This window comes from Nothoprocta perdicaria, unplaced genomic scaffold (genome assembly GCF_003342845.1).
Source record: "Nothoprocta perdicaria isolate Ctin4 unplaced genomic scaffold, notPer1 scaffold_26, whole genome shotgun sequence".
NCBI lineage: Eukaryota > Metazoa > Chordata > Aves > Tinamiformes > Tinamidae > Nothoprocta > Nothoprocta perdicaria.
The window spans coordinates 4,014,300-4,039,462 of NW_020455488.1; the positions used below are offsets into that span (position 1 = coordinate 4,014,300).

General features: G+C 35.8%; 1 protein-coding gene across 3 annotated transcripts in view; it reads right to left on the minus strand.

Moving 5' to 3' along the window:
- DENND4A (DENN domain containing 4A) overlaps positions 1 to 25,163 on the minus strand; it is a 41,432-nt gene that overhangs the window by 3,626 nt on the left and 12,643 nt on the right. For all 3 annotated transcript variants that reach the window (XM_026040491.1, XM_026040492.1, XM_026040490.1), the window contains exons 4-25: positions 24,079 to 24,148; positions 22,522 to 22,691; positions 21,577 to 21,818; positions 20,698 to 20,764; positions 18,579 to 18,637; positions 17,777 to 17,921; positions 17,035 to 17,210; positions 15,400 to 15,500; positions 14,764 to 14,982; positions 14,379 to 14,524; positions 10,352 to 10,485; positions 9,345 to 9,480; positions 8,560 to 8,766; positions 8,325 to 8,453; positions 7,924 to 8,068; positions 6,677 to 6,793; positions 5,149 to 5,289; positions 3,150 to 4,243; positions 2,039 to 2,252; positions 1,250 to 1,344; positions 272 to 447; positions 33 to 179 (exon numbers count right to left, since the gene is read on the minus strand). In XM_026040491.1, coding sequence (XP_025896276.1) covers positions 33 to 179; positions 272 to 447; positions 1,250 to 1,344; positions 2,039 to 2,252; positions 3,150 to 4,243; positions 5,149 to 5,289; positions 6,677 to 6,793; positions 7,924 to 8,068; positions 8,325 to 8,453; positions 8,560 to 8,766; positions 9,345 to 9,480; positions 10,352 to 10,485; positions 14,379 to 14,524; positions 14,764 to 14,982; positions 15,400 to 15,500; positions 17,035 to 17,210; positions 17,777 to 17,921; positions 18,579 to 18,637; positions 20,698 to 20,764; positions 21,577 to 21,818; positions 22,522 to 22,691; positions 24,079 to 24,148 — 4,130 coding nt within the window. The remainder of the gene's footprint in view (positions 1 to 32; positions 180 to 271; positions 448 to 1,249; positions 1,345 to 2,038; positions 2,253 to 3,149; positions 4,244 to 5,148; positions 5,290 to 6,676; positions 6,794 to 7,923; positions 8,069 to 8,324; positions 8,454 to 8,559; positions 8,767 to 9,344; positions 9,481 to 10,351; positions 10,486 to 14,378; positions 14,525 to 14,763; positions 14,983 to 15,399; positions 15,501 to 17,034; positions 17,211 to 17,776; positions 17,922 to 18,578; positions 18,638 to 20,697; positions 20,765 to 21,576; positions 21,819 to 22,521; positions 22,692 to 24,078; positions 24,149 to 25,163) is intronic.

A 25,163-nucleotide genomic window follows, 5' to 3' on the forward strand; every position in this document is an offset into this window, starting at 1 on the left:
TGTAATCATGACACCAGAAAATGCAGATTTACCTATTTGAATTTAAATCTTCTTGAACAGACATTAGAGATGTAGCAAGGCCAACAGTAGCTGAAGCATTACAAGTCTTCCCACTGTGATTTGAAAAAAGTGATGGAAATTGCATGCTTTCTGTAGAAGGGCTGGACTTCAGAAAATACCTACAGAGGGAAAAAAAAGCTTAAAATAAATCCTAAGAATTTACAAAAACATACATACGAAGTTGAGAAAAATTCATGCAATAAGTTATTACCGGCCAGGTCGCCGAAGATCTCTGATTTCTATGCTTAAAAAGGGCAGAAATAAATTCTCACAGAAAGGGCATTTGGTATTGAGATTAGAATCATCTGCTGTCCAACCTGCCATGATTTCTTCATCATGAACCAAACAGTCACAAGTTCGGCATCGTGAACAGCTTGAGATGAGGACCTGTATGCAGCAGGGAACAGAATTCCACTATTATACACCATCCCAAAACTCCTCCTGTTCCTTTTACAAAGTGGTTGTAATATTTAGGTTTAAACATATATGTATCAACCCAATTACTAAATCTGAACTCAAACAGCACTAGCAGATAGCTCATAGGGTCAATAATCAGAATGCCTATTCTTTGAAAAATTAAATGCAGAAAACAATTTTGGATGATTCAGTTCTATAAAGCGTATTATATTCAGAGGAGGACTTCCTCTAATCAGAAAAATAAACCCCCATAGGTAGCATGGGGATTTTCTTGTATTTGTAGCTGAGTGAAAGTATTCATATGAATAAATACCTGGAGAAAAAAAAAAAAAAGTTTCTGTGTGATCTAAGTATAAACTACTACTTAGGATTTAATATTTTCATTTTCAATGAATTTAGCTATGCAAGCAATTTCAGCACCCAAATTCAACTGCATCTAGTTCCCAAAACTTGTGGGTGGCAGCTTCTGTTTTCTTTCAGAAAATAACAAAGACTTCTCTTATAAATCTACTCCATTATAGAAACATTTACCTATCTATCAGCACATTAGTATTAAGCTTTGAGTTTTAACAGAGACTCAAACACGACATATTTATTATTAACATATTTTAACATATTTAACAATATGTTAATTATTCAACATATGCAGGGGGGGCTGGACTAGATGATCTCTCAAAGGTCCTTTCCAACCTTAGGGATTCTATGACTTATATACTTAAAAACAAAGCTCTCAGTGCATCTGTTTGGTGCTGCATGACAAAGTAGCCAGTACCTCCATTGCGTAGTTCTGAAACACACTGGTACTACTCGTGCTGCAAGAAGATATCAAGCCCGATTTGTCAGGTAAAGCAAATTTTGAAAGAGAACCTACGAATAGAAAACAAGAAAAACAATGTATTCGTTACTTCAAAAAAGGCATTTTTAAGCAAGCTAGTTTTCTGGTCAAACAGTGCAGTTATAAAAATGCATGATGGAACATGCAGTAAGTTAGATACACTAAAACGGAAAGAAATCTGAAGCTATGAGAATGAAGCTGCCATCTGCCTAGCATCTAAAATCAGCAGCTCACTAAGGGAATTTACCGACATGGAATTTCCATATGTTCAACCTCCTCCTTTTACAGTAGTTGGAAGACTGGAAATAGATTTTACTTTAGTAATTTATTCCCATACTTTCAGTCTCAAATAAAATTAAGGAGGGATAACAGGCGTTGTTTATGAAACAATTCGTAATATTATGTCCAATAAAGAAATCTAAGTCTTTCTCAAACCAACCAAGCCAAAAGCATACTGCTAATTTACTAAGAGATAACTGATGTTTCTAATAACATATTAATCTCAGGACTACCGTCAGACATTCCTTTGTGAAACTCTCTCCAGGCTCTGAACCACTTTTCTCCTTAAGAGTGATTTCACACACCCTTACTCTCCTCTAAGGACAATGTAAAACAAGTTCAGTCGACTTGCTAGCATGATCCCAGTTTCTGGTTATGAAAGGATAATTTCCAAAATAGAAATATCTTCTTCAAATTGGTAAGTGAAAGGTGAAACCCATCTCTTACCGCACTGGTCAAGCTGTTTTGATGAGCCATCATGGGAAACTGAGCTCTCCAGGCTTGTCCTGCTGAGCCCAATTCCCTTAACTTCCGATGTGGCATTCTCCTGAGGAGGAGAAGCGCTTTCAAAATCATTGCAGACATCTTCATCTGTTAGAGAAGTAGATTCTGAGTCCAGGGCTCCAAGAGATGAAACACTTGCCCGGTCTGAATTTTGATCCTGAGACAAGAAAATATATTCCACTGAGAAAAGGAAAGGAAGACAAAGATATATCTGAAAATATCGAACTTCTTTATTTATCGCTAAGCTCAAGGCCCTGAAATTCCTCCTTGGAAAAATCACACAGCTCAGATTTGTATGGAGTACCTACGTAAAACAATTGAGATGAGTTTTAGTTAGAGTTAAAAAGCTGCATCAGGATTCCTTTTTAAGGATTCTTAGAGTGAAAAGATCAAATCAAAATCCGAAACTTTTAAAGCCCATTAATTGTTTCAGTTTTAAGCATATTAACACAATATAGTGTCAGCAACAACAGCAAGATACATTTGTTAGCATTCCCAAAGTTTCTAAATGAGTTTTAATTTGAGCTAGGAGCAGGTATGAAAATTCTAGCCAAATGCAAAATAATCAACCTTGAATCATTTTGGTGATTGATGCAAGTGAACTTCTTGTAAAAGTTGTAAAAGATTAAAAGCATTACTGTTAATTTTAACAGTTCCTTGGCTTATTATAAGTAAGGTCATTGAACCAGAAAATGCAGCGTGCAGTCTCCTCCCTCCTGTCAACATTCTTAAGGTTTAATTTCTTCCATTAAATGCACTCTCACCTTGTGTAAGGCCAAAATTTCTACAACCTATAATTACTTAAGTAGCAGCTGTGGCTTTTTATAAAACCACTGTATCATGACAAACGAACAAAATCAGGGTCAATTCAAACATACTACTTACTACAAACTTACTAAAACAGAGTATACCCTCTGCCTTGACGTTTGTCACTCAGGTAGGCATTTACCACATAAGTATCAGCATTTAAGTATTTACAAAGCTTTTCCTTAATAGAACCCGATTTTTGGAGAGTGCAGGGGAAAACATTCAAGCAGTAATTATGAAAATTTACCTTTGAAGATGCAGCATACATTGCAAATTTTGAGTACCACCTACTGGCCTTCTCTGCAACCCCTTTTCCAGCAGAAAACATGCTACTTTTGAGGACATCAAACTTAGGTGTCAACAGCGTATCTAAATTGAACGATGGTGAAGACACTGGGGATAATGCACCAGCTGCATCCTGTGCCTGTTCCTTTGCTGGGCTGTTTGGAGAATAAGCCGGGGAGGACCAAAGCCTGTCTCTTGGCCGCTCTTCATTTTTGATGTGGTAGCTCTTGGATTTGGTAAGACTGGAGGGCCTAGGGGAGTTTGGAGGAAGGCTGGACCTCCTACAAGGTTGGGTTACAGTCGGACTCTTTTTATTAGCATTTCTATCATCATAGGGCTTCTGCAACTCGATGCTTGGGGCACGACTTGACAAGGGGCTGCTCATATTGTTCATGTACATGACTATTTCTTCAGCTAAATCTCGTCTTGCAGAGGGAGTTGAAACACTTTTGTCGTCATCATCCTCATCATCCTCTTTCTGCTGTTCTGTCTCAGCAACCAAGAGGGACAGTGGATCAAATCCAGTTTCAACATCTGTCTTTTCCACTGGTTTTACTGGAAAGCTGCTCTTCCTTTGCAGTCTTCTAGATTTTTCATTGGAGGATTTCACTGTTGGAGCTGTTTCAGATTCAGCATCCAAGTCTTCCAGATCAAAGATCACAGGTGTCTCTGTTTTATCTACAAAACTACTATCAAAAGCTGCATCTTCATCACTAGACTCTTTCTCCAGACTCTCTCTCTTTGATCCTAAAGAGGATGATCTGATATTAAGAGTTTTTGGCCTTATGGTTTTCTGTAATGCACTAGATAAGATTTTGGCATCAGCTCCTAACTTTTCAACCATTTCTCCAGGATTAGCTTCCTGATTTATTCTATTTATCATGAGTCCCACTAAGGCATCTCCACTCAGGTTACGGTTCCTATTTTCCCATGGTATCTGCCTTAAGTCTGGTTCTACTGCACTTTTATGCCTCTTTCTTAAGGATTTGTTTTTATTAGCTTCTGTTTCATTAGAATCCTCAAAAGACGATGTGAATAGCAATCCCACTGAACTCTCTGAAAAACAGATAAAACAAAGTACTTTTTTGCTTGCTAAGAAAGAAAACTAAAGTCAGACAAAAAAACAGTAAGTCAAATAATTTGCATCACTTAGATGGAATCCACTATGCATCATACTAGTGACTGAAAATTTGGTTTGGCCATGGTCATAACTTTTAAGGTGTGGTGAGCTTCAAAAACAAGCTCAGTATTACTGGTCCACTAAGAGGGTTGGATGATAAATGACAAGTCATACACGTAAAAGGGAACCAAATCATACTGCATAGAAGTTTGGAAAGACCCTATTTAAAAAAAAAAAAGAAAAAAACAGAAAAAAGCAGCAATTAGATGCAATTATGCTCCTCTTTGGGAGACAGACTTCCTTCGTTATTGAGGAGTCTGGAAGCTGAGGCCAGCAGGATTCAGTAGTACTTTCTAATCAAACACATTTCAAGTAGAACCAAAAAGCTCTTTTACCAGAGCATGTAAATTCAGACTTGGATTTATGAAATTTTGCTATTTCAATCAAAGCCAACAGTGCTACAGTAATTAGATATTAATAAAGACTGGTGAAAACAGCCAAAGGTTTCATTCAGTTATACTAGATAGAAACATCTCTCTTCTGAAAGAATTCACTAATAATTCATTTTGTTAGATGATAACCATAGCTAAAAAGGCAGGTAGGAAAGAAAGTCTGGACATACAGAATATTCACATACATCTCCTTGACACAGCATACGTTGACTCTAACTAGACTGACACCTAGAAAGTTGCCAAAACAATTTTTTTTTTTTTTTTTTTTTTTTTACCAGTGCCATTACACTATTGTATCCCTTAGAAGTCTTATGGATAATAAAACTCATAGCTATACTATACACACAAAGAAAACTATACAAGAAAAATCTATTTTTCCTTCCACTCACCAGCACTAACTTCTGTTACTGTATTGTCAACAGTACCATTAAGCCTCACGATGCTGGAAGCAGGTTCGGCATTGCTTGAGTTCTGGTAGTTCAGTTTAGGAAGGCAGTCACCACTGCCTTTTGTGCTCTCCACTTCAGACACTGTATACACAAAAAGACATAAACAGCTCTTCAGAATCAAGGCAGCTTAATTTCAAATTTCCATCATCTACTTCACAAAGAAAAAAGTGATTGCATATTTCACTGACACCATGATATACAGGTTACTGCCAACCTGGGTAGATGTTCCCAAGCTGTAAATGCACTATGCATATTTAATTCCTAGTATTATTTCTACAATTTAAAGTCCCTTAAGCGCCTATACAGAGAGTCCAGGTAACCAGTATTTCCACGCTAAAATTTGTGGCTTTGGGTTATAAGATGACCTCTATTGACTTGCAAAGAATAAGTTGAAGTAAAATTCTGTGCTAGAACAGTCTATGAAGAGCTACAAATGATTAATTATGGGGAAGAAAAAAAAAGTGTGTATATATATATACACACACACACATATATATACACACCTCAATCATCAATGAGCATATCAATGAGCATTAAGTAGAATTCACATTTCCGTGTCTGTCTCTAAAGGGTTTATTAAACCCAACTAAATTATCCACCACCTGATAGGGTTGTTTCTTTCGGTCCCGGATTATCACCCTAGATAATATTCACATAGAAATCTTCAAGGAAACTGAAGATTTTAATGCTTAAAGAAAGATGGAGGTGAAGGGAAAACAAATAAGTAACTTCTCCAGTTCCATACGTTATCATCTTTTGCAACACTTTACCTCAACAAGGTCTAAAGGACTTACAAGTAGTAAGGAAGAAATACTGAAGTAACACAATTGAAAAATTAAATTATTACATTATTAGGAGAATTTTTATTATTTAGAATTTTCAGTCAGTGTACATGAGAGCCTGAGGTACTTGCACTTGTATAAGGCTGCTCAGCTGCAGTTGAAGGAATTATGAGCTGCACCTGTAAAAGCCAGTGTGTGCATGTAGGAAAAACCACTACCACCAAACTCCAAATCACACAAGTGTAAAGCCCTTCTCATCTTTAATCTCCAAGATTCACAAAGAATTCCCAAAAGCCGAGTTATTTACACACACTCTCAGAATCTCTGACTCTCAGAAGCTTGCAAAAACTCAGCAGTTCCCTTCTAATGGCATTTGAAAAGAAAGACTCTTCTGTATGTTATATCTGTAGAGCAATTTCTGAGTGATAATTGCAGCTCAATACTTTTGTCATTAAGCCTTTAAATCATCAGCATTGCATATTTGAAAGGAAGACAAAAAGAATTAGTTTTAAAAGCTAAATCACTATATATCAAGGAAATTACTTTTACAGAAAAGAACTTCAAGGCACAAACGTAAGTTGGCATTATCACATACATTCATCATAAAAGAATAAACTGCCCCACTCAGCTCTGCTGAAATTCCCACTCTTCCTCAGCGAACTAAATATCTTTATTAAGATACATACGAGAACTGGAGTCACTCTCTCTCTTGTCCTCCTTTATTTCTTGTATATCTTGAAGACAAGTTTTCTCTTGCTTAGTTACATCTTTTGATGAATCATTGTCAAAGTCTGAAAGTCCCCCTATCAAAACAGAACAATTACCATAATCATACTAAATGTCTCCCTAGAGAGGGGAAAAAGCATGTTGCTAAATCAACAACAACAACAAAAAAAACAAACAAACAAAAAGTGTCCTGGGATTTTCAGAACAGTTTTTGGTAATGCCTAAATAGGCAGAATGCATTCTACTATGTACTTTCATATAGAGAACTAACTTTAAAAAAAGATAGAATTTATTTCCAATTTTATTATATAACAAAGGACTAACTTCCTTAGTTTACATCAGAGCTGTGACTAGTATCACTAAGCTCTTTTATAGCACTTTTGAGGTCTATTTGTGCAAAATGGTTCAAGGTGGTCAGCTTCATCAAATATAGACAGAAATAAAGGGAACTTGCTCAAGGTCACCCAAAAGGCCAACAACAGAGGCAGAAGGATGACTTTAACGATTCTCCTGAGAGTTTAGACAAATTATTTGAGCTGCAAGACCACCATTTTTCTTGTCAGAAGATTTATATGTAGGTGTTTGTAGACTATAGCTTGGGGGTTTGCTGAGATCAACTACAACTAAGCATACTACTAGCCTATATTGCTGTACTTTAAACTGTTCTATTTTGCTTTACCATCAAGTTATTAACACTATAAACAGAAGTACTTTCAAAAGTCACAAGCTAAAGATTGGTTTACTCTGTTATAGTACAACAATCTAACCTACAGCAACTTTTTACTAGAAAGAAAATGAAAATCAGTGTCCCATCTTGTTAATGTTATGCTTATATTCTAAATAAATGAGAACCTGCAAAGTGTAATCTAAACTCAAAGACTTATTCTAGGTGCATCTCAGTGTCCAAAACACGTAAACAAAAATAAACTAGGGGAAAATTGGTCAGAAAAGACTAGCTTAGACAGCAGTTACTATAAATCATAAAACTAGATATGATATGAACTAGGATAAAAGTTACACAGATTTCACGTTTATATGTTGCTGCCATGAGTATCTGATGCAATTAATAGCAGAGTATTTGAGATTAAGACAAAAGAAAAGTCTGTTTTATAAAAATGATATATGATTTTTTAAAAGTTTTATCAAAATCATAACAGAAAACTATTTGAAATACTAGTAGTTTAATATAGAAAAAATAAGTGAATACCAGAAGAAGTTGTATGCGCTGTGCTTGCGGGTAGTTTTTTCAAGGCTCTTTTAAACTGTGCTACTCCTAAAACAACATTTCTTATTTTCATCCACAGGAAATAGCCTCCTCTATTGCTTGAAGGCCAGGTACTTTCCAAAACAGCCTATTTCAGAAATATCAAAATGCAGTCACCATAAGAAACAGTTAGGAATCAGACACTTAAATGAATTCAAATTCATTATCATGCTGTACTTACAAAGTAGCCTTCTAAACTCACAAAAGAGACACAACTATTCTATTTTGTACTTTTCAGGGTTACCAGATAAGACAAAATTAATTTGAATTGCTCCTTTTTTCATGTGCAGAGCAGGGTCCTTATATTTACCCAGATAAAAATGCATTCCCCCTCAAATACTTACCTTATTGTAATAGCCGTAAGTGATGGCATTAGGGTCAACACCAGCTTTCTGCATTTCAAAAAGAACTCTCACTGCTAGTACAGGCTGACCATACTGTCCACACAGTTGCATAAGCACTCGGTAACATACCTAAAAAATACACCCTTTTAGTATTTTGATTCTGCAAAAATAGACTCCATTCAACAACATTAGAAGGATGCGGGCTGTTTCTGAAGTTTTGGGCTTGCTCTCTTACCTCATCAGGCGGATCTATTTTTTTGGTGTGCATTTTCTGTAGCACATCATAAGCAGTTCTGAGAGCCCTGACTTTTGAATGACACACTTTGACATACGCAGGGAGGCAGATAAACCAAAGACCGTAGCAGTGACGCAACAAGCACCTGGACCAAAGCTGAGGTATGGATGAGTACTTCTTAGCAATTTTATGTGCAGATTTGATTTCCTATGAAGAAAAATAAAGACGATTTACACATATTTACGTATTATATAGGCATTCTTCATTTTATGAATTGAACATGCCTTATCAGACCCACACGAACTGAAACACTAGCACAAAGAGACAAATAGAATGAAAGTAGAGTCTGGGACACCAAAAGCTGTCGCTGAAAAATTTTATCCTCCTAAGTTTTTTATTTCTATGTTTGCACTTTTTACAAGATGCATGAGAAAGGAAAAGAGTCCCTCTTAAAAGGCCTCAAATACGAAAAGCAATCAAAAAGTAGCAGTGGAAGTCCGACAATTTATGCTCACAGAAAAAGAGCATGAAGACACTGAAGATAAAGGTACAGCATAGAGAGACCACCTATGCCCAGGGACCCTATACAATAACTACTGTAAATGAGAAAAGCATATATAAACTTCCAAAGGAGGGGGCGGGGGAAAGCATGGCAACCCTATATTCACCTTATCAGTGATACTTGGTTAGCTGAACAGCAGCCGTTGACGTAGTTTAGTACAAAATGAAAGCAGCAATCCGTTGTTTTTCAAAACACCTCACCCTATAAGAATATTTGCAAGTACCTGTTTAGTTCTTCTGAACATTGGTGATGGGCTGTTGGGACTACTGGCTTTTGAGGACAGTTTGTTATTTGGTGTTGTCAGAAAAGCTTCAGGTCGTTCAAACAAATCTAGTTTTAGAACTGGGAATCCATTGTAGCTGTAAAAGAAATTGCCACTTAAGTCACACAAGCAGCTCCAAAGAAAACATGGCATATAAACGCACATGAAATCAATTACACTAGAACCTACACAGGAGGAGGGGGAGAGTAAAAACAAATCTTTAAAGAAACTGCTCAAGAAATCATTTGCTAGACACTTCGCATGACTTCATAAGCATAAGTCTGCATAAAAAGAATCTCTCAACCTATTACTTCAGTAAAACCAATGATACTTAACTATTTTTGCTATAATGACATTTCTTTTAATTGTGTCAAATGCATTGGTATTGATTCCAGTTAATCCTAAAGTATCTGTGTAGATCAGTCTCTAGTGAGCATCACATGACAGAAGTAAAAAGGAAAAAAAAAAAATCAATATGAAGAATATTAAGCTATCCGAAAGATTAAATAAGGTTTCTCACAGTTAATGAGGAAATCAGACCATCTCATTTCACATAATTGTTAAAACTAGCAACACTATCTTCCCTGAATCTGAAACCTAACAGCTCTTTCAAAACAGGAGGCATCTGCAGCTTGTTTCTTCACTAGAGCAGCAGCAGGCCAGCAGACGGGGTCCACTATTTCTTTAAAAAGTTAAAATTGAAATTATCAACAGCTAACCCAATATTCTGGCTTTCCTAGGTATATTTGATTCTGTTTTTCTGTACACACAGAAGAGTCATTAAAACTTTAGAAGAGCTAGGAATAAGTGATTTTATATACAGATTTTTAATTTAAGTAAAATAAAGCTACAGGAAAAAAAAAAAAGAACTCCCACATACTCTCTGGCTATCATAAGAATCTAGAAATTAACTGTAAAAGGGCAGCAATTATGACTGTGGTTGGTGCCCTACTGTTTCCTTTAACTACCTGTATTGTAGAGGGTGCTCTTCACCATTTGGCAGGTGAGGGATCTCAGGTGGTGTTATGAAAACTGTATGCTCGCTCTTGTAAGACTCATCCAGCTCTATAAGTCGTGTTTCCCCAGTCTTGTCCATATCCACCTGGAGAAGATACGTTAAAAAAGAAAGCAGTTAGTAGTGTTAGTAGTTAAAGCTGTAAAAGCAGTATGGTCTAGCAGGGCAAAAAATGTATCAACATCAGAGGATTGCATTTTAAAAATAGGGATGTCTTAAAAAAATACAAATTAGAAATCTTCTATCATTTTTTGTAAACTTTACTCAGAAATGACGGTCATTGTTTAATTTAAGTGATGTACTTCCTATTTGCAGGTATTATGGGGATTAATCTGAGTAAAAGTACTTCTAAAAATTTGTTTTCAAAACAGCAACACTAACTTCGATTCTATTTAACAATATGAAAAAGAAGAGTTATGGGTTTTTCCTCTGCATTTGAACCACTGAAAACAACAAGCTTTATCCAATTACCTGATGTACTGAGACTCTCCAGACAACTCCTTTGTGGGTATTACAGAAATACATGTTCAATGAAATGACGTGATAAAAGTGTGCAACCTATCTAAGAAGGAAAGTCATGACTTCTTTCCTCTTCCAGGTAGCTCAACAGTTGTACATGGGAAAATACAGCACATATTGGTAATCTTGCAGCTCATAGCTAAGGCAGAAATTCAGTTCAGGAACAGGATTTTTTCAAGCTGCCTCTATTATCATTAAAACGTAAGCAAAGACTACAGTAGTTTTCTTCATAACCTTTTGTTCTCTGCTTTCTAACGCAATTTGGACTTAGATCTTTGCTTTATCAGCCTGCTATTGTTGAGAGAAAGGTAGATAAGTTATAGCAGTGTTCTGTTCTTATCATCCTGTATTTTGGTCAGCACCTAGAATAGTTTGTAGGTAACAGTAGAAGCAGCAATGAATCTGCAGTCAGAAATTGTGGACAATCGAGTGCTATTGGTTAAACTGCTTTAAAGTAATTGTATCAGACATAGCAATTGGTCTAACTCAAGCCTACAAGCTCCACCCTGAGACACTGGCTCCATGAACCGATTTAAACGCTAGATAACTGAAACCTTCATTGACTAGAAGTTTATTGTTGAAAAAACTAATTAAAACTGTTTTTTTCCTTCCATTGAAGGAAATAGTACGCTGTTTGGATGAAACAAAAATGAGAAGCCTGTGGAACATGGATATATATAGTCTTCAGGGCTTAATGCTTAGAAACACAAGATTCATGTACAAAAGCAGCCTCTTCCACAGTTCTCTCTCCCTAGCAACATGGAAATATAGCAGTTTCTCACAGAAATCTTAAATATTTAACATTTGATAAACATACAAAGAGGTGCTCTTAATTATGCATTTTACTGCATGAGACAGATGGAAAGTATTAACAGATCTAATCAGCCAAGTAACAAGAACATATGGCCCCTGAAAAGTAGAAAAAATGAAACTATTTGGTATTTTAAGTTCTTCTGAGGATGTCACATATTTCAGCAGTGAAATACATTAAAATCAATGGCTTAGAGTTGAGACATTTAAATCTTTGGAAAAAATTGACACTTGTGAGAATTAAGCCATGTTTCCAGCAGACAAAAATGGATAATCACTTAAATTTCTACTGCTGCTGTCTAGGATACAATAACATGGGGAAGAAATTACTCTTCATCTTAAAGCGTTCTTATAGCATATCTGAGACAGGCCTTAGATCATGTTTTCCAGATAACTAATTTCATAGTATATAAGAATTGGTCTCAACCCAGTGGCTTATAACTACCTATAAGAAAGTGCCCTAACACCACTCACTCTATGACATTTCATGCATACCCTTTTAGGTGCTGGTTTACCTAACCAACCAGATTACTCCAAATTAACCACATGCACAAAGATATTTTCATCATCGAGGTAATGCATTTTGGATAAACTTTAGTTCTTAGGATGTTCCTTGGTATATTTGGAGCACTTTGACCCTTTACGTTGCTCTGAAAACACTATCAGGAATAAGACATCAAGAATAAAGAATGAATGTCATATTCCAAAAAAACCCCACATGAGAATTCATGTCCTCACATGAACGAAATCCTAGCTTCATAAGTAATTCTAAACCCATAACAAACCCTAAATGCAAAATACTTCCAGTATCTCAGCTTCCACACATTTAGCAGTGGCTTAGAAGCAATTGTCCCCGTAATAAAACTGATATAAATCCTCAGACAGAGAAACAGAAGTTAGAGAAATACAAGTATGCTCTCAAAATTTACTCTCATAGCATCATCATGAATATTTTGTGTACTATAAAGAAACTGCCCATAGTATCAGCTAGCAAAGTAGTTGCACTGGAACAGATGAGTCTCTGCTTCGGCTCTATGACCTTCACTTAGCCTTCAAGAAAAGGTGAATGCTCAGCATAGATGCACAGCTCACATGCAGTCTTCAATCCAGCAACAAACTTAAATTATTACAATTTAGAGAAACTATTTAATTTCCCCAGCAAGTACCTTTAGCTAGGACACGCATTTCAGTATCCTCTAATCATTCTATAAAATGAAACATCACAGAGAGAATTTGGCACTTATTCAAATTGTCACATTTTGAACACAAGCCCTATTTAACATTAAGCAGAGACAACCTGCAATGCAACGACAAATAAACATTGCTCAGTATGGTTTAGACAGGGACTACTTCCCTGTCTATGAGACTACCATTTTTAAACCCAAACTGGCATACAGCAAAACAAGCGCAACATGCTGAAGATTTTTGCACTGAACTGTGCAAAGAGGCAGATGTCTTACAGAAATGTTCATAATTAAACCAGTTTACAATCCACAGATGCATGTAACTGATGCTGTGCCACTGTGAAGTACCTTTTCAGGAATCCTAATAAAATACTGAGGTTAGCTAAAACTACAAGGAACATTTTGCAACATTAGAGCATGCTTTCACATTTACCTGAAACAAATAATTACTTATTTTCTAAATATCAACTCATTTGAGCTCTTCTGCACTTTACTCCCTGTAAATAGGGATTTTAATGGTCTTCAGTATTAATTCCTACCGAACGAACAGCAGGTGACCTACTTTACAGGAAATCCTAGACAACACATGCATTACTTAAACATCAGTGTCCCAGAATAGAATATTTCAGGTAACTACTAAGATAAAAAGTAGGTCTAGATTTTCTTCAATTTTCACAAAACTGTGATTTCAGTTTAGTTCTTCCAAAAAGAAAATAATTTCTGAAATTTTTTGAATTTTGTCAGACCATTTTTTTTTTTAATAACTTCCTTAGAATTATGAGCTTTTAAAAGTTAATATATCTGGACTTTGCTTGACCTAGCCCTGTAACATGGAAAAAGTGATCCCCTGACAGTGCCCAACACTGTACTAACTTGGATCTTCCACTTAAACATCTTAAATTTTTAAACACCTGAATAATATGTACTTCCACAAAATTCTCTCAACCATAACCCTACTTTCCACTGGAAAATCCAGCATTCTGGATTTAACTAAGATCTACTACTATGAGTTCCAGTTCAGTAGACTGCTTAGAAGTTCTAAGCTTACCTAATGAAAAACACCATTTGTGATCAAGTACCAGTTCCACTCTCATTATCATACAATCCTTGCTACAGGAGAGATGACAGGATGGCAACAGACAACAAGGTATAACAGTAGTGCAACTAAGGAACAGGACAGCAGATCGAAATATTGCACAAAAAGAAGCATTAGCCCAGGCAAAGTCTGCCTAGGACACATCAGAATGAATCTGGCTAAGTTTCTGCAATACTGCATTTACACTTGCAAGAACGTGGGCTTCTTTTTAGTTTCTGCTTCAACAAAAAGAAAATAGAAGGGTCTCATGACTGTAAGAAAAATGGAGTGAAAAGCAGCAGCATAGCGTTGCCTGAAAATATACTCTGCCATGTTCTACATCAAGGCAATGACACAAGTGAAAAAGCTAGATACGTAAGGAATATACATACTTTATCTACGCAGTCATCAAAAAATGCAAGGCTTGCATCCTTATCACTGACAAAAGAACACTCCTCAATGAAGCGAATAAACATCTGAGTTTTGGTCATTAATGTGTAGAACTTCTGATGTGAACGATCTCGGCTTTTGAGGAAACCTGTAAAATGAAATAAAAAGCATTTAGGAGTACCTAAACCAAGAAGTCCTCACCAAAAGCCAGCACGCATTCTAATAAGCAATAATCTTCTTAGTGCTCTTCGCCAGTACTACACAATTTTTCCTGCACTTACATTTCTACCATCATTCACCACACATGGCAAATGTTTTTGTTCTTTCTTTAGGAGAGAATATAAAATAGTAAAATAATATGCACAGAACAGGATTATAACTGTTTACCTTGTAGTTCAAATAGAGAACTTGCATCTGTGGCTGTTTCAGAGGGTGCCTTCGTGATAGGCCTGAGATAAGACCTGTAACCTTTTAGTATTGAGGCCATGAAACACAGAAATGCTTCCTGGATCTCCAAATCTAGCAGATGCAACTTCTTCCCAGAATTAAAGTCATAGTCATTCATTGCCAATTCCATTAATGCATCTTCTCTTGGTCTTTGTTGCACTGTGAACAAGAGTGCTATAATGTTTCACAACATTTTTTTCCAATATTAAAAATTACTCATTCATTAATAGCTTAGCTCTGTTAAGTTCTGTAACACATTAAGTTATTAAAATCATAAGTAGGACAATGAATTCTGCTTGACATTACAAGTTGCCTGCATCTGCACATAACACAAACCAAAATACAAGTACCTTTTCAGAAGCATGTGTTAACAGTGCTCCCCACCCCAAACCCTGCAATGTGACTTCTCATCACTGTTTTATTTTTTTATTTATTTTTTTTTTTTTTTTGTAGCATACATTATTATACTTGGCATAATGGGAGACTTAAGAACATCACATTTAACTAGTTACATTTATCCGTTAACTGAGACGCACAATATCCAATGTCTGTCTTATCCTGTACTTTCATACTCACATTCTGCCAGTTGTTGATACAAGTTACTTAAAGTGTTCATCAAGTTTTTGCAAGGTTTCTTTGGTAAAATCTTCCAGGCAACAGTTTTCTTATCTCCAGTTCTGCAAGAACAAAAACAAAAGTATATATGATTGTGTCCAGAAGATTCTTCTGCCCCACCAGAAAAAATGAGAGAAAATAAACAGTTTGTCACACTAAAACAGAACTGGACTGCAACATATAAATAAAAAAATAAATAAGTCACCAAAAAAAAAAAAAAAAAAAAGACTTAATTTACTCCATGCTCCACGGCAATTTAGTCATAGTCATCTAACCAATTCCCCTTATTTCTGGATGAGAAATATGCAGCCATAGTCATTAACACTGAAATAATTCACTCAGTACTCCTAAAAAAGATGGATAATATTATTAAGCATCTGCCATTACACAGGCAAACAACGACAATATTTTCAAAGCTGTAATTAGTTAAAATAGCATGGAGACAACTGAGATGCTGGTTGCAACTCAGAAAAACATTTGATACGGTAACTGCTTCGTATGCAGTACAGATTAACCTGAGCTTAAATATATCACTCCCATGGTAAAAAGTTACCCTGGTCTTTGTCAACAGAGGGCACCAACAAGCCTCAAGACCCAATGAACCACAGAATTGTAAAAATTGTAACCACGTCTGATACTTTTGTTAATAGGTATCCTTATAATGCAACAGAATTAATTTGTTCCAAGAAGACTGCAACAAAGGAGTTTAAAACAGTATCAATACAGAAACAGCTATAAACAGGAAATTTGATTAATGAATATAAAGCTAATGAAACAATTAACTTCAGGAACGTGTGCTTTCTTTCTCAGTGTATGTATAGGTATTTTTGTGTGTGTATATATATATGTGTGTGTATATATATGGGCATGTTTTCTTATGTTTGCATGAAGTTTCCTGTGTTACTGTTGGCACCTTTTGCTTCTCATCCCAATTCAAGAGCCAAAACAGTTGATCCATAAGTTTGTGGTTTTATTCCCATCTTTTCTTCAGGCAAAATGACTGTGAAATAAGCTACATCTATGCCTTCTTCTTGTGCTGCCAGACTCCTGTAACAGCTGTTGATTGCTAAACCTGACAAGGTTTAGTAACATTTGCTGCTATTCCTTGCTAGTCTGGATGATGCTGGATACCTAGTACTAGACAAAAATGCAACATTTGTACCGATCTGAAGGAGACGTACTATAATACTATTATTCTGGTTTGTAAATAATGGAACGATTCCAAGTCTCAATTAAGATTAATTCATGCAAGCTTGTCTCTCTACAATAAAGTTCCTGTCCATATACAGGATATAATTTTACTGTTAGAATTTTCAAACAGATCCCCATGTGAAGAAATGGGATTTTTTTAATGCTAGAAAAACTAATCAGGGAATCATGTTCCATAAGGATTGTAATTCCACTCCACAGAATGAACTGAAAAAAATGAAAGAGCTGTTACTTCTAAAATTCTCATTTCAAGAAAGACCATTTAGCAATTTTAAAAGATCTCTGAGGTTAACCAGCAACAAAAGAGCTTGCCCCAAAGTCTCTGTTTGCCTTTGAAACTAGAGAGAATAAAAAAGCCCAATAAAAGAATCATTAATAAGTACTTACTGAGAAATTGTATTGGTATCTAGGTCAACACAGCTAACATCTGGTGGAGGGTCGTAGAGATCAAAGTATCTTGAATCAATTCCCACTATGAACGGGCACGGTGCACTTAAAACATCTGCCAGCGCCAAGGGACAGAGAGGAATGTACGGGCAGGGCCAGTGGAAAGGAAATATCATCTTTGAAAGCACAAAGAGATAAAACATTGGTTTAAACATGTATAAAGATATAAACGCAGGGATAAAAGAAGTCAACTCTTGTTCTAAAAATTACTCAGGATGGCAGGTAATAGAGCACCAATACTGAAGTCTTAAAGACTGATCCACTTCCCTAAATTTCAGTAGAAACAATGCTCTCCAGTATAGTAATTGCAAACACTAGAGGTAGCAAAACAATGCTTAGTGAGAAGGACAGAAATAGTACACATCTAAAACACATTACCAAAGAGGATACAGATCCATATGGGAAATTCAGGAACTTGCCTTCAGTGCACTATGATGACCAAACAACATGCTTATTTACAGTACTTAGGCAAAACCAGCCAATGATATAGTTATTTTTTTCCCCTACTATCCTCATGTACAATCACAACAGAGAAAAATCATTAGAGATCTTCACATTTTAGTCTTGGTTTTATGTATTCTTCTAGTCCAAGAGCACTACTACTCGTTTTAGATTTTACCTGAAAAAATATGCGTCTTTTATATCTTTTCCCCTCACATATAATTAAGGGACCATTACTTACCGAGACTAATGCTTCTGTCACACTAGTAAGGACAGAAGGTCGCAACGAGTGGATGAGAATTTTATGTTCTGTCACAGCGAACACAAGTAGAGTTACTGCGTTTTCAGGTCCTAGATTCTGAAGCAGTGTAGAAAACCTTCCCCCACTGTTAGAGAACATAAACACAAAGGTGAGGAACAAGAGGGCAGAAGAAAAAACGTCTTCTATAAGAAAACAGGAACAACGCATAAGATTTCATAAACTCTGCACATCTCTTTCAAAAATGACCTCAAGGCAGACATCTTAACACATTGCACTGTTCAGTGAAAAACAGTTTCTTCCCATCTGTAACTATGATTCATCACAACCCTTCAGCCAGGCTAGACTATTTTCAGAATAGAAGCAATATACACGTTCTTTTGAACAGCAGCTTCGAACAGAGTGCATGCATGCTGATCTTTCTACTGTTCTCATGTACACAGGCATTAAAGCTAAAATAGCCACAGAACTCCTTAAAATTACTCAGCAACTCAAAAGTTGTACTACCCAGGGAGCCCAGGTACCACCTCCTAGCAAAGTGGATCTAATAATCTACAATTTGCTTCTACAACCACCATGATTATCTCAAAAAACAGTGTTATCAACTATGTCTTTGCCAGAGGACTAGTCCAATCACACTGTGTACTGGAAAATCAAATTTAACCACAAAAATGCACCAGACAAGGGAAGTTAATTTGCATAATTACAACTCAAAACATTGTACCTTTTCAGCACTCTAAGTCAGAGCACATTTCACAATTAAGCAGAAGAAACTTTTACTTGCCTCAGTGGAAGAGGTGATGACACAGGTTGGCTAAGAATCAGGTTATCATGTGGAGAGAGCTAAAAAAGATTTTAAAATATATTCTTTTGATTCTGAACTTGCAAATATTTATTAGAAAACATTAAAAAAATTGAACATTTAAAACTAATTTGAATCTTCTACAATCCAGTTGTTCAGTACTATGAGAACGGAACATGGCATTATACGGTATTTAAATTTTAATGAGAACCAGGCAAAGGAGACCCTTTCTTATCTGGAACTAAATACACTGTATATTCATAATAGGAAATTTAAACTACCTAATACTGCAAAAAAAGAAAAAATAAACTAACTGATTAAAATGAAACATTTTGTATTTTCAAGGATATGAGGAGAGTATAAAAAAGTGAAGGGGGAAAATGGCAGACTGTATTGTAAAACAAAGTTTTCTTCAGAAGACAAGGGAATGAGGCTCAGCTGGTAAAAACAGCTCAGCTCAACTTCGATAGAATCCCTGAAATTTGCATTAGTTGAAGATCCAAACTAAGATCTTATTAGCATATGTTCTTCCTTACAATGATTTTACTTCAGAAGAAATCATTCGTATATTCAACATGAATAGGAGCCTAATGAGTACAAGGGTAGAGCTATGCAATCAATTTATCACAGTTCAGCTGACACATTTTCAGCCCATAGTAAATCCAAGTTAACGAGATATAGGTTAGCTTAATCCTCTTTGCTAAGTCAAGTGGTCATGCATTTTCTATCCATACGCATACATGCGGCCAATAATAGTAATTTAGTAAGTCGCAGAAATTGTACAACTAAGCTGAGAAATATCAGGCGAATTAGTAGCACAAATGCTGAAGACAAAGTTACTTGTGCTGTGCCTAGATGGGTGCACAACAGCCACAAAGTCAAGGGTGATTGGATCTGGACTCTTGTTGACTTTGTTCAAACCCAAAAGTCTCTTGAGGCAGCTTGAAGGGTGTATTTATTTGTAGATCTGAACAATCACTGCTAACCTTAAGAGCTGTGTACTAATCACACTAATCATCAGTTCGTACAGGTGTACTACCAGTTGTACTAACTTGACAAAATAGCTTTCTAAAAAAAATTTTTATTTTAAGGTCTCATATAGGCACATAACTTCATTTCACTTCCCTAATGTCACCCACCATAAATCTAAATGCAAAGGAGAATCTTCTGATTATTTAATACATATCATAAACATATAACCCCATATTCTACTTCTTCTGAAAGACTTTCCCTACCACAGTGGCTACAACACAAAGCCTGAAGAATACAGGGCTCCCCGTATTCTACTTTACTCGAGTAATAGCAGAGTAACATATCTTTTTGCAATAACGTGTTCAAAACCACAGGATTGGCTGAATAAACAACTAGTAAAAATATCTGTCTTCTCTCACTCCTCCAAAAAAATTAAAATGTCTCTACCTGCTTTGTCTCTTAGGAGGCAAAAAAAGTCTTAATAATGCTGCACTTCAGAAATCTCCAAGATAGAGACTTCTTCTCTTCTACCAACAGTTTCCATGGCTGAAGTTTCAAGCAAAATAACCCAGTTCTCGTATATTGTATTGTTTCACTTGCACAACAAACCAAGCTAGATTTTGTAGGCAGGACACAAAAAGGGCCATATATTTGATAAATTGCACCTCTGTTAAGTGTGCACGACTCTTGCAGTTTTCAATAAGAACTGTATGCTACATAAGAGACAGAATGAAACCCTTTGGGAGTAAGGGTAACAATGAATAATATACTCTGCACATCTGGTTTAAAAATTTAGTTCACACAGTCTTCATGCAGTAGCATATTTCAAAAGTGGCTGCAGAATCAAACAGATGACAAACAGAAAGACTTCACACAGTCTTTTTGTTAATCTCCATACACACTAAATAAATTTCCATCTGTGTTCACCAAATAGTATCTTGTAATGATTTATTGAATTCCTAAGCTAAATTGGAGACAGATATGTATAAGCTAAATGTCTGAATTTAATAGGTAAAAAAAAAAATACAGAAAAAAGTGAAAAATTGTGTGCACACACCAAATCATTCTCCATTCACTAAATTGCTTAACAGTCACTCACGACATAGCTATACAAGAAATTTATACTTACCTGAACTAGAATTCTTGGCCTCTGAGGGGATGGAAAGGGAACTTTATGCATGAAATGGGAAATATGTCTAAAAGGAAAATAAAAATACCAATTTAATAAAAACTATAAGCCTAAACTACTTTACCTCAAGACAAAAAATCCTGACAGTAGGAGTGGGATTATTTAAAAAGGGTACCCACTTATTCTTAAGACGAAAGTAAAAGAACAACCCAAAGACCTAACAGAAGATAACGTGGCCAGGATCTGTTTTTCTAGTAGCAGCAACCAAAATGGTAAACTAGATTATCTTTTAAAGTGCAGACTTGGTCTGCGAAGCCGACAAATTAGAAATAACTTACCCTTTCTTATAGTGTTGCATCCTGAAAGTCAGGAGAACAATAAACACTTTGTTTCCAAATGCTTACTCACTCCATATGGGAGATAATTCAAACTCAGTCTATTTACGTATGTTGCACTAGTAATCTTTCACTACTCGTGATGACTAATTTGCTTGAGATTTTTAAAAAGCAAAAAAGTGCTCATAGTCAAGGAGTGATTGATATCTGTAACTGGCGTGAAAAACATTTAACACTTAACTTACAGAAACCTGCTAATTTCTAAGTCAGGAAGTCAGCTAATTATAAACAATTGGGGCAGAGGTGGATTGAGATGGCTTTGCAGGTACTAAATTCACAATTTTTTTTTAAAAAACAGACATTTTACAAGAAGTACAGAAAAACTGACATATTTATCCAATGGAGAAAAATGCTTGATTAAGTGTAATCATTACATTTAATATTTAATGACTAAAAGCAAAAGGATATTGTAGGAAGATTGTAAGTATCAAAAGAGCCCACATCAACTGATGTGATTATTAAAGAGTTCTTCTAAATTACTTACTTCTCAATAGGTAGAACATGTGGACCAGAAATGGAGTAACGATACAGAAAGGTAAGAAACTTCTTGAAAGCATCAAAGAAAGGCCAGTGAGAGAGCAGACAGATACACTTGTTTGTTTGAACTGTTCTGCATACATCTGACTTTCCCTCAGCAGCAGCTGCTAATCCTAGTTGAGATTTTTGTTTCTCAGTCAGATTCTCTTCAGGATACAGCTCATAAAACTGAATAGCAGCACCATATACCTGCAAACAGCATAATTTGAAGTGAATACATTGGCTTAATTCTCCAAAGCAATCCAACAAGCCCCAAACATGCAAGGAAAACAAATCAATGTTAGTGACTGAAAATTTAAATAATGCATCATCTTTTGAAGTAATTTATTCAGGAACATTCTTATGGCGGTGAAAATGCAGACTATTATTTATGTAAAATTCTTAAAGCCGTAAAAGAGTAATTTAAAAAAGGATTTGAGTAAGACAGAAAAATGATTATACAGACTGCAACTACAGTTAATTGCTTCTAGATTTGCCTTTTAAAATATTTTAGGATTCCTTTATAAGCAACACAAAATGGTATTCCTCTGAAATTCTATTTACTTTACAGGAAAAGTACAAGCTTGGAAAGCTGCTTACATGTTGGCAGCAAAATCTTGACTACATATACCCACAAATACACATCCATTTGTTTTTAAGCTCTGTACTTTCACAGAGCTAACAGGACTGGAAGGCAAAAGACAGGAGAATGAATTTATATGATCAAAAGCCCAGCAGCAAAAAAAATGCAAGGCACCTTTTACTTTAATAGTCTTTGAATTGAGCCAAAATAAATATATTCAAGCTTGGCTACAAAAATATCTATTGTCATTGTTATGTATAGATATGCAATCATTTTTAATTCAAATTATGTATGGTGAATATCGGTGTCTTTGTAAAGCTTTTTAGTTACCTTTTCTGCAGAAGCTCCAGTTAATACAAACGTAGAAAAAACAGGTAGAGGGTATTTACTGTTAGATGGCCAACATTCAATTGTTGCACCCATAGGCAGACAAAAAAGAGGCACAGATTCTGGTAATGGGAATGACTCATAATCTTCTTCTGGATATCTGCATATCAAACCTATAAAGACAATTCGTAAATAGGCAGTTACAGATGTAATAGCAAGAGCCAATTTATATCAACTTCTTCCATAAAAGCACTCCCTTAAAAATTGCATATGGGCATATACTCCTTACAGGAGATCAGTAAAGGCTAGGTCTAAATCATCACGCCTAAAGTAGAGCTGGAAAGGAGTAGCATGGTCCCCAAAGCCTAACGGGAAAGCCTCTGACCAGAATCTAGCAGTGAATTCCCAAAAGTGAATTCCTAAATACTGCTCTAGACTATTATGAAAATAGTTCAGGAGATCAACAAGACTGAACCAATTAATTATGCTGATCCAACTCAACTGAGGAGTCAGCTTACATGGTATCAGACTAGTATTTCAGACAGTTTAAAATACAGCTGTAAAACACAAAGTTCTGAAGCAGAGGCTCTTCACATACAGCAGTTTAATTATATCATATGTTTGTAGCAATCTCTCCGTTCCTACTGCCAAGCAAGAGCATTGCAAATTTGAGAAAAAGGCACTGTATGAAGGTTTTAAAATTTCTTACAATATTAGACAATATAATCACTATATATTCTTTCCTAACATACAGAGAAAATGAGCAGCAGAATTTGGACTAGATCTCTCCTAACCTCAGATACTCTGGGACTATATGAAATATTAGTAAACAGAAGGAAATGGTAATCAAAAAGGGTGGTCTTTCCTCTCAAGAATGACAATTTACTACCAAGTGCAATTACTACCAGATTATTTTGTTTCTGTTACAATCTTATTAAACACCTTTCGGTCAGACCTGAACTACTGTGGTTTACAGAAAGCAGTTTTCTCAGAAGAATACTAAAACTCTGAATCATGCTCATGATTTACACTCAAATAACATCAAGGGTTTTAAAAGCCCATGTTTCCTCGGAGCCACACTGAACCTACTTCTGTCTGATAAACAAAACAATAAAATAAACATGATACACAATCCAAAAATACTTTAGAGAGCTCAATCCTGCTGATGTTTAACGGGCCGTGGAAGCCTGCAGCATTCTTTAAAATGTTTCCTAAAGTAATCATGAAAATACAGCGAGTAATTTTTATGGTGAAAGTATTTTCTATATGCACATACATTCATAACAAATATTTACCAGCAATAACTACAGAGGTGGGAGACATGCAGGCTTATGAAAACCTATCAAAAGCAACTGAGCTTCCAACTGCATGCAGATTTTGAGATCAAGAGTCATGACACAATTTTAGGACAGTGTTTTAAGAAAGCTCTTCAAGGAAAGATTAATTTTGGGATATTATCAGAACAGCATCTGTGTTCAGATAATTCGACCATGCTACATTACAAACAAGCTTGTACACTTTTAATTGAAGATTAGAAAAAGCAAAATGGTGGTTACATACCAGCTTTATATGATATGGTGTTGGTTTTTGCCACAGACTTTTTATAACATAAATATACTGCTGAGCCCCACTGTAAAACAAAAGTAATTAAGGGATTATTTGATAATGTATAATAAAAAGCATAACAAATGACTGTGGGAAAAGAAACTTTCTTGTTTGCAAAAAAATAACGTACATATAACGATGTAGAAAATCAAGCTGCAGAAGTTTGGGTCGGATTCAGTATCCTTTCTCACTGGGGCCATAAAGGGCTAATTGGAAAGTCCCAGTGTTTGCTTCGCAGCAGTCAGTCCTCACTCTGACCTCTAAGAGTGAATTGGTTTATAGACTGAGGCACAAGATCTATAAATTCTTCTCCAAAACACTTGCTAAAATAACTACCGTGCGCCAAGTACAATTTTTATCCATATAAATATTTAAAGCTTTCCTCATCTTGTTACACCTCTGGCTTACCCAGACACACACCTCCTCACAATTTGCTTTTCTGTGCTAGCATTTTTATTTTAATCATGCTAGTCTTGAAGTCTTATTCACATTCGGTGAAGCATTTCAACATAATGTCATAGTTTTGCAATTTCTAAACAACAATTTCCTTTCTGGCACTGGTAGCACTTAAATATTCTTTAAGTTCTCCATTCCTGGACATGAAAATAAAGAAAACAGGAAGGCTGCAGAATGGGAAAGAAGGCTACTCTCCTGAGTGCATACAGTGCTTTTAGGGATGGAAGAAAAATACAATAATTTACATGAGACAACACTCTCATAACCCAATCAATATAGGGATAGGTGGAACTGGATAATGCATTTATTAATGTTCTCAGCCACTTATTCAAGTGCCTAAAAAACAAGTATAGGTACATTGATATACTCTCATGATAATTCTTGTCTATGCAGTCAGCATTCTCTTTGGCATGCTTGCTTTTGAGGATTCCACAAAAAAAACAGCACATAGGGCTGCAACGTCAGCTAGGAGATACCTAAATATTAGGTATCTCTAAGCCAAAGCTGAAATCAGCGTTTCTAGGCCAATTCTGAGAACACCATCCAAGCAGGAACAGAGCAACATAACACTCCAACTCTCCCAC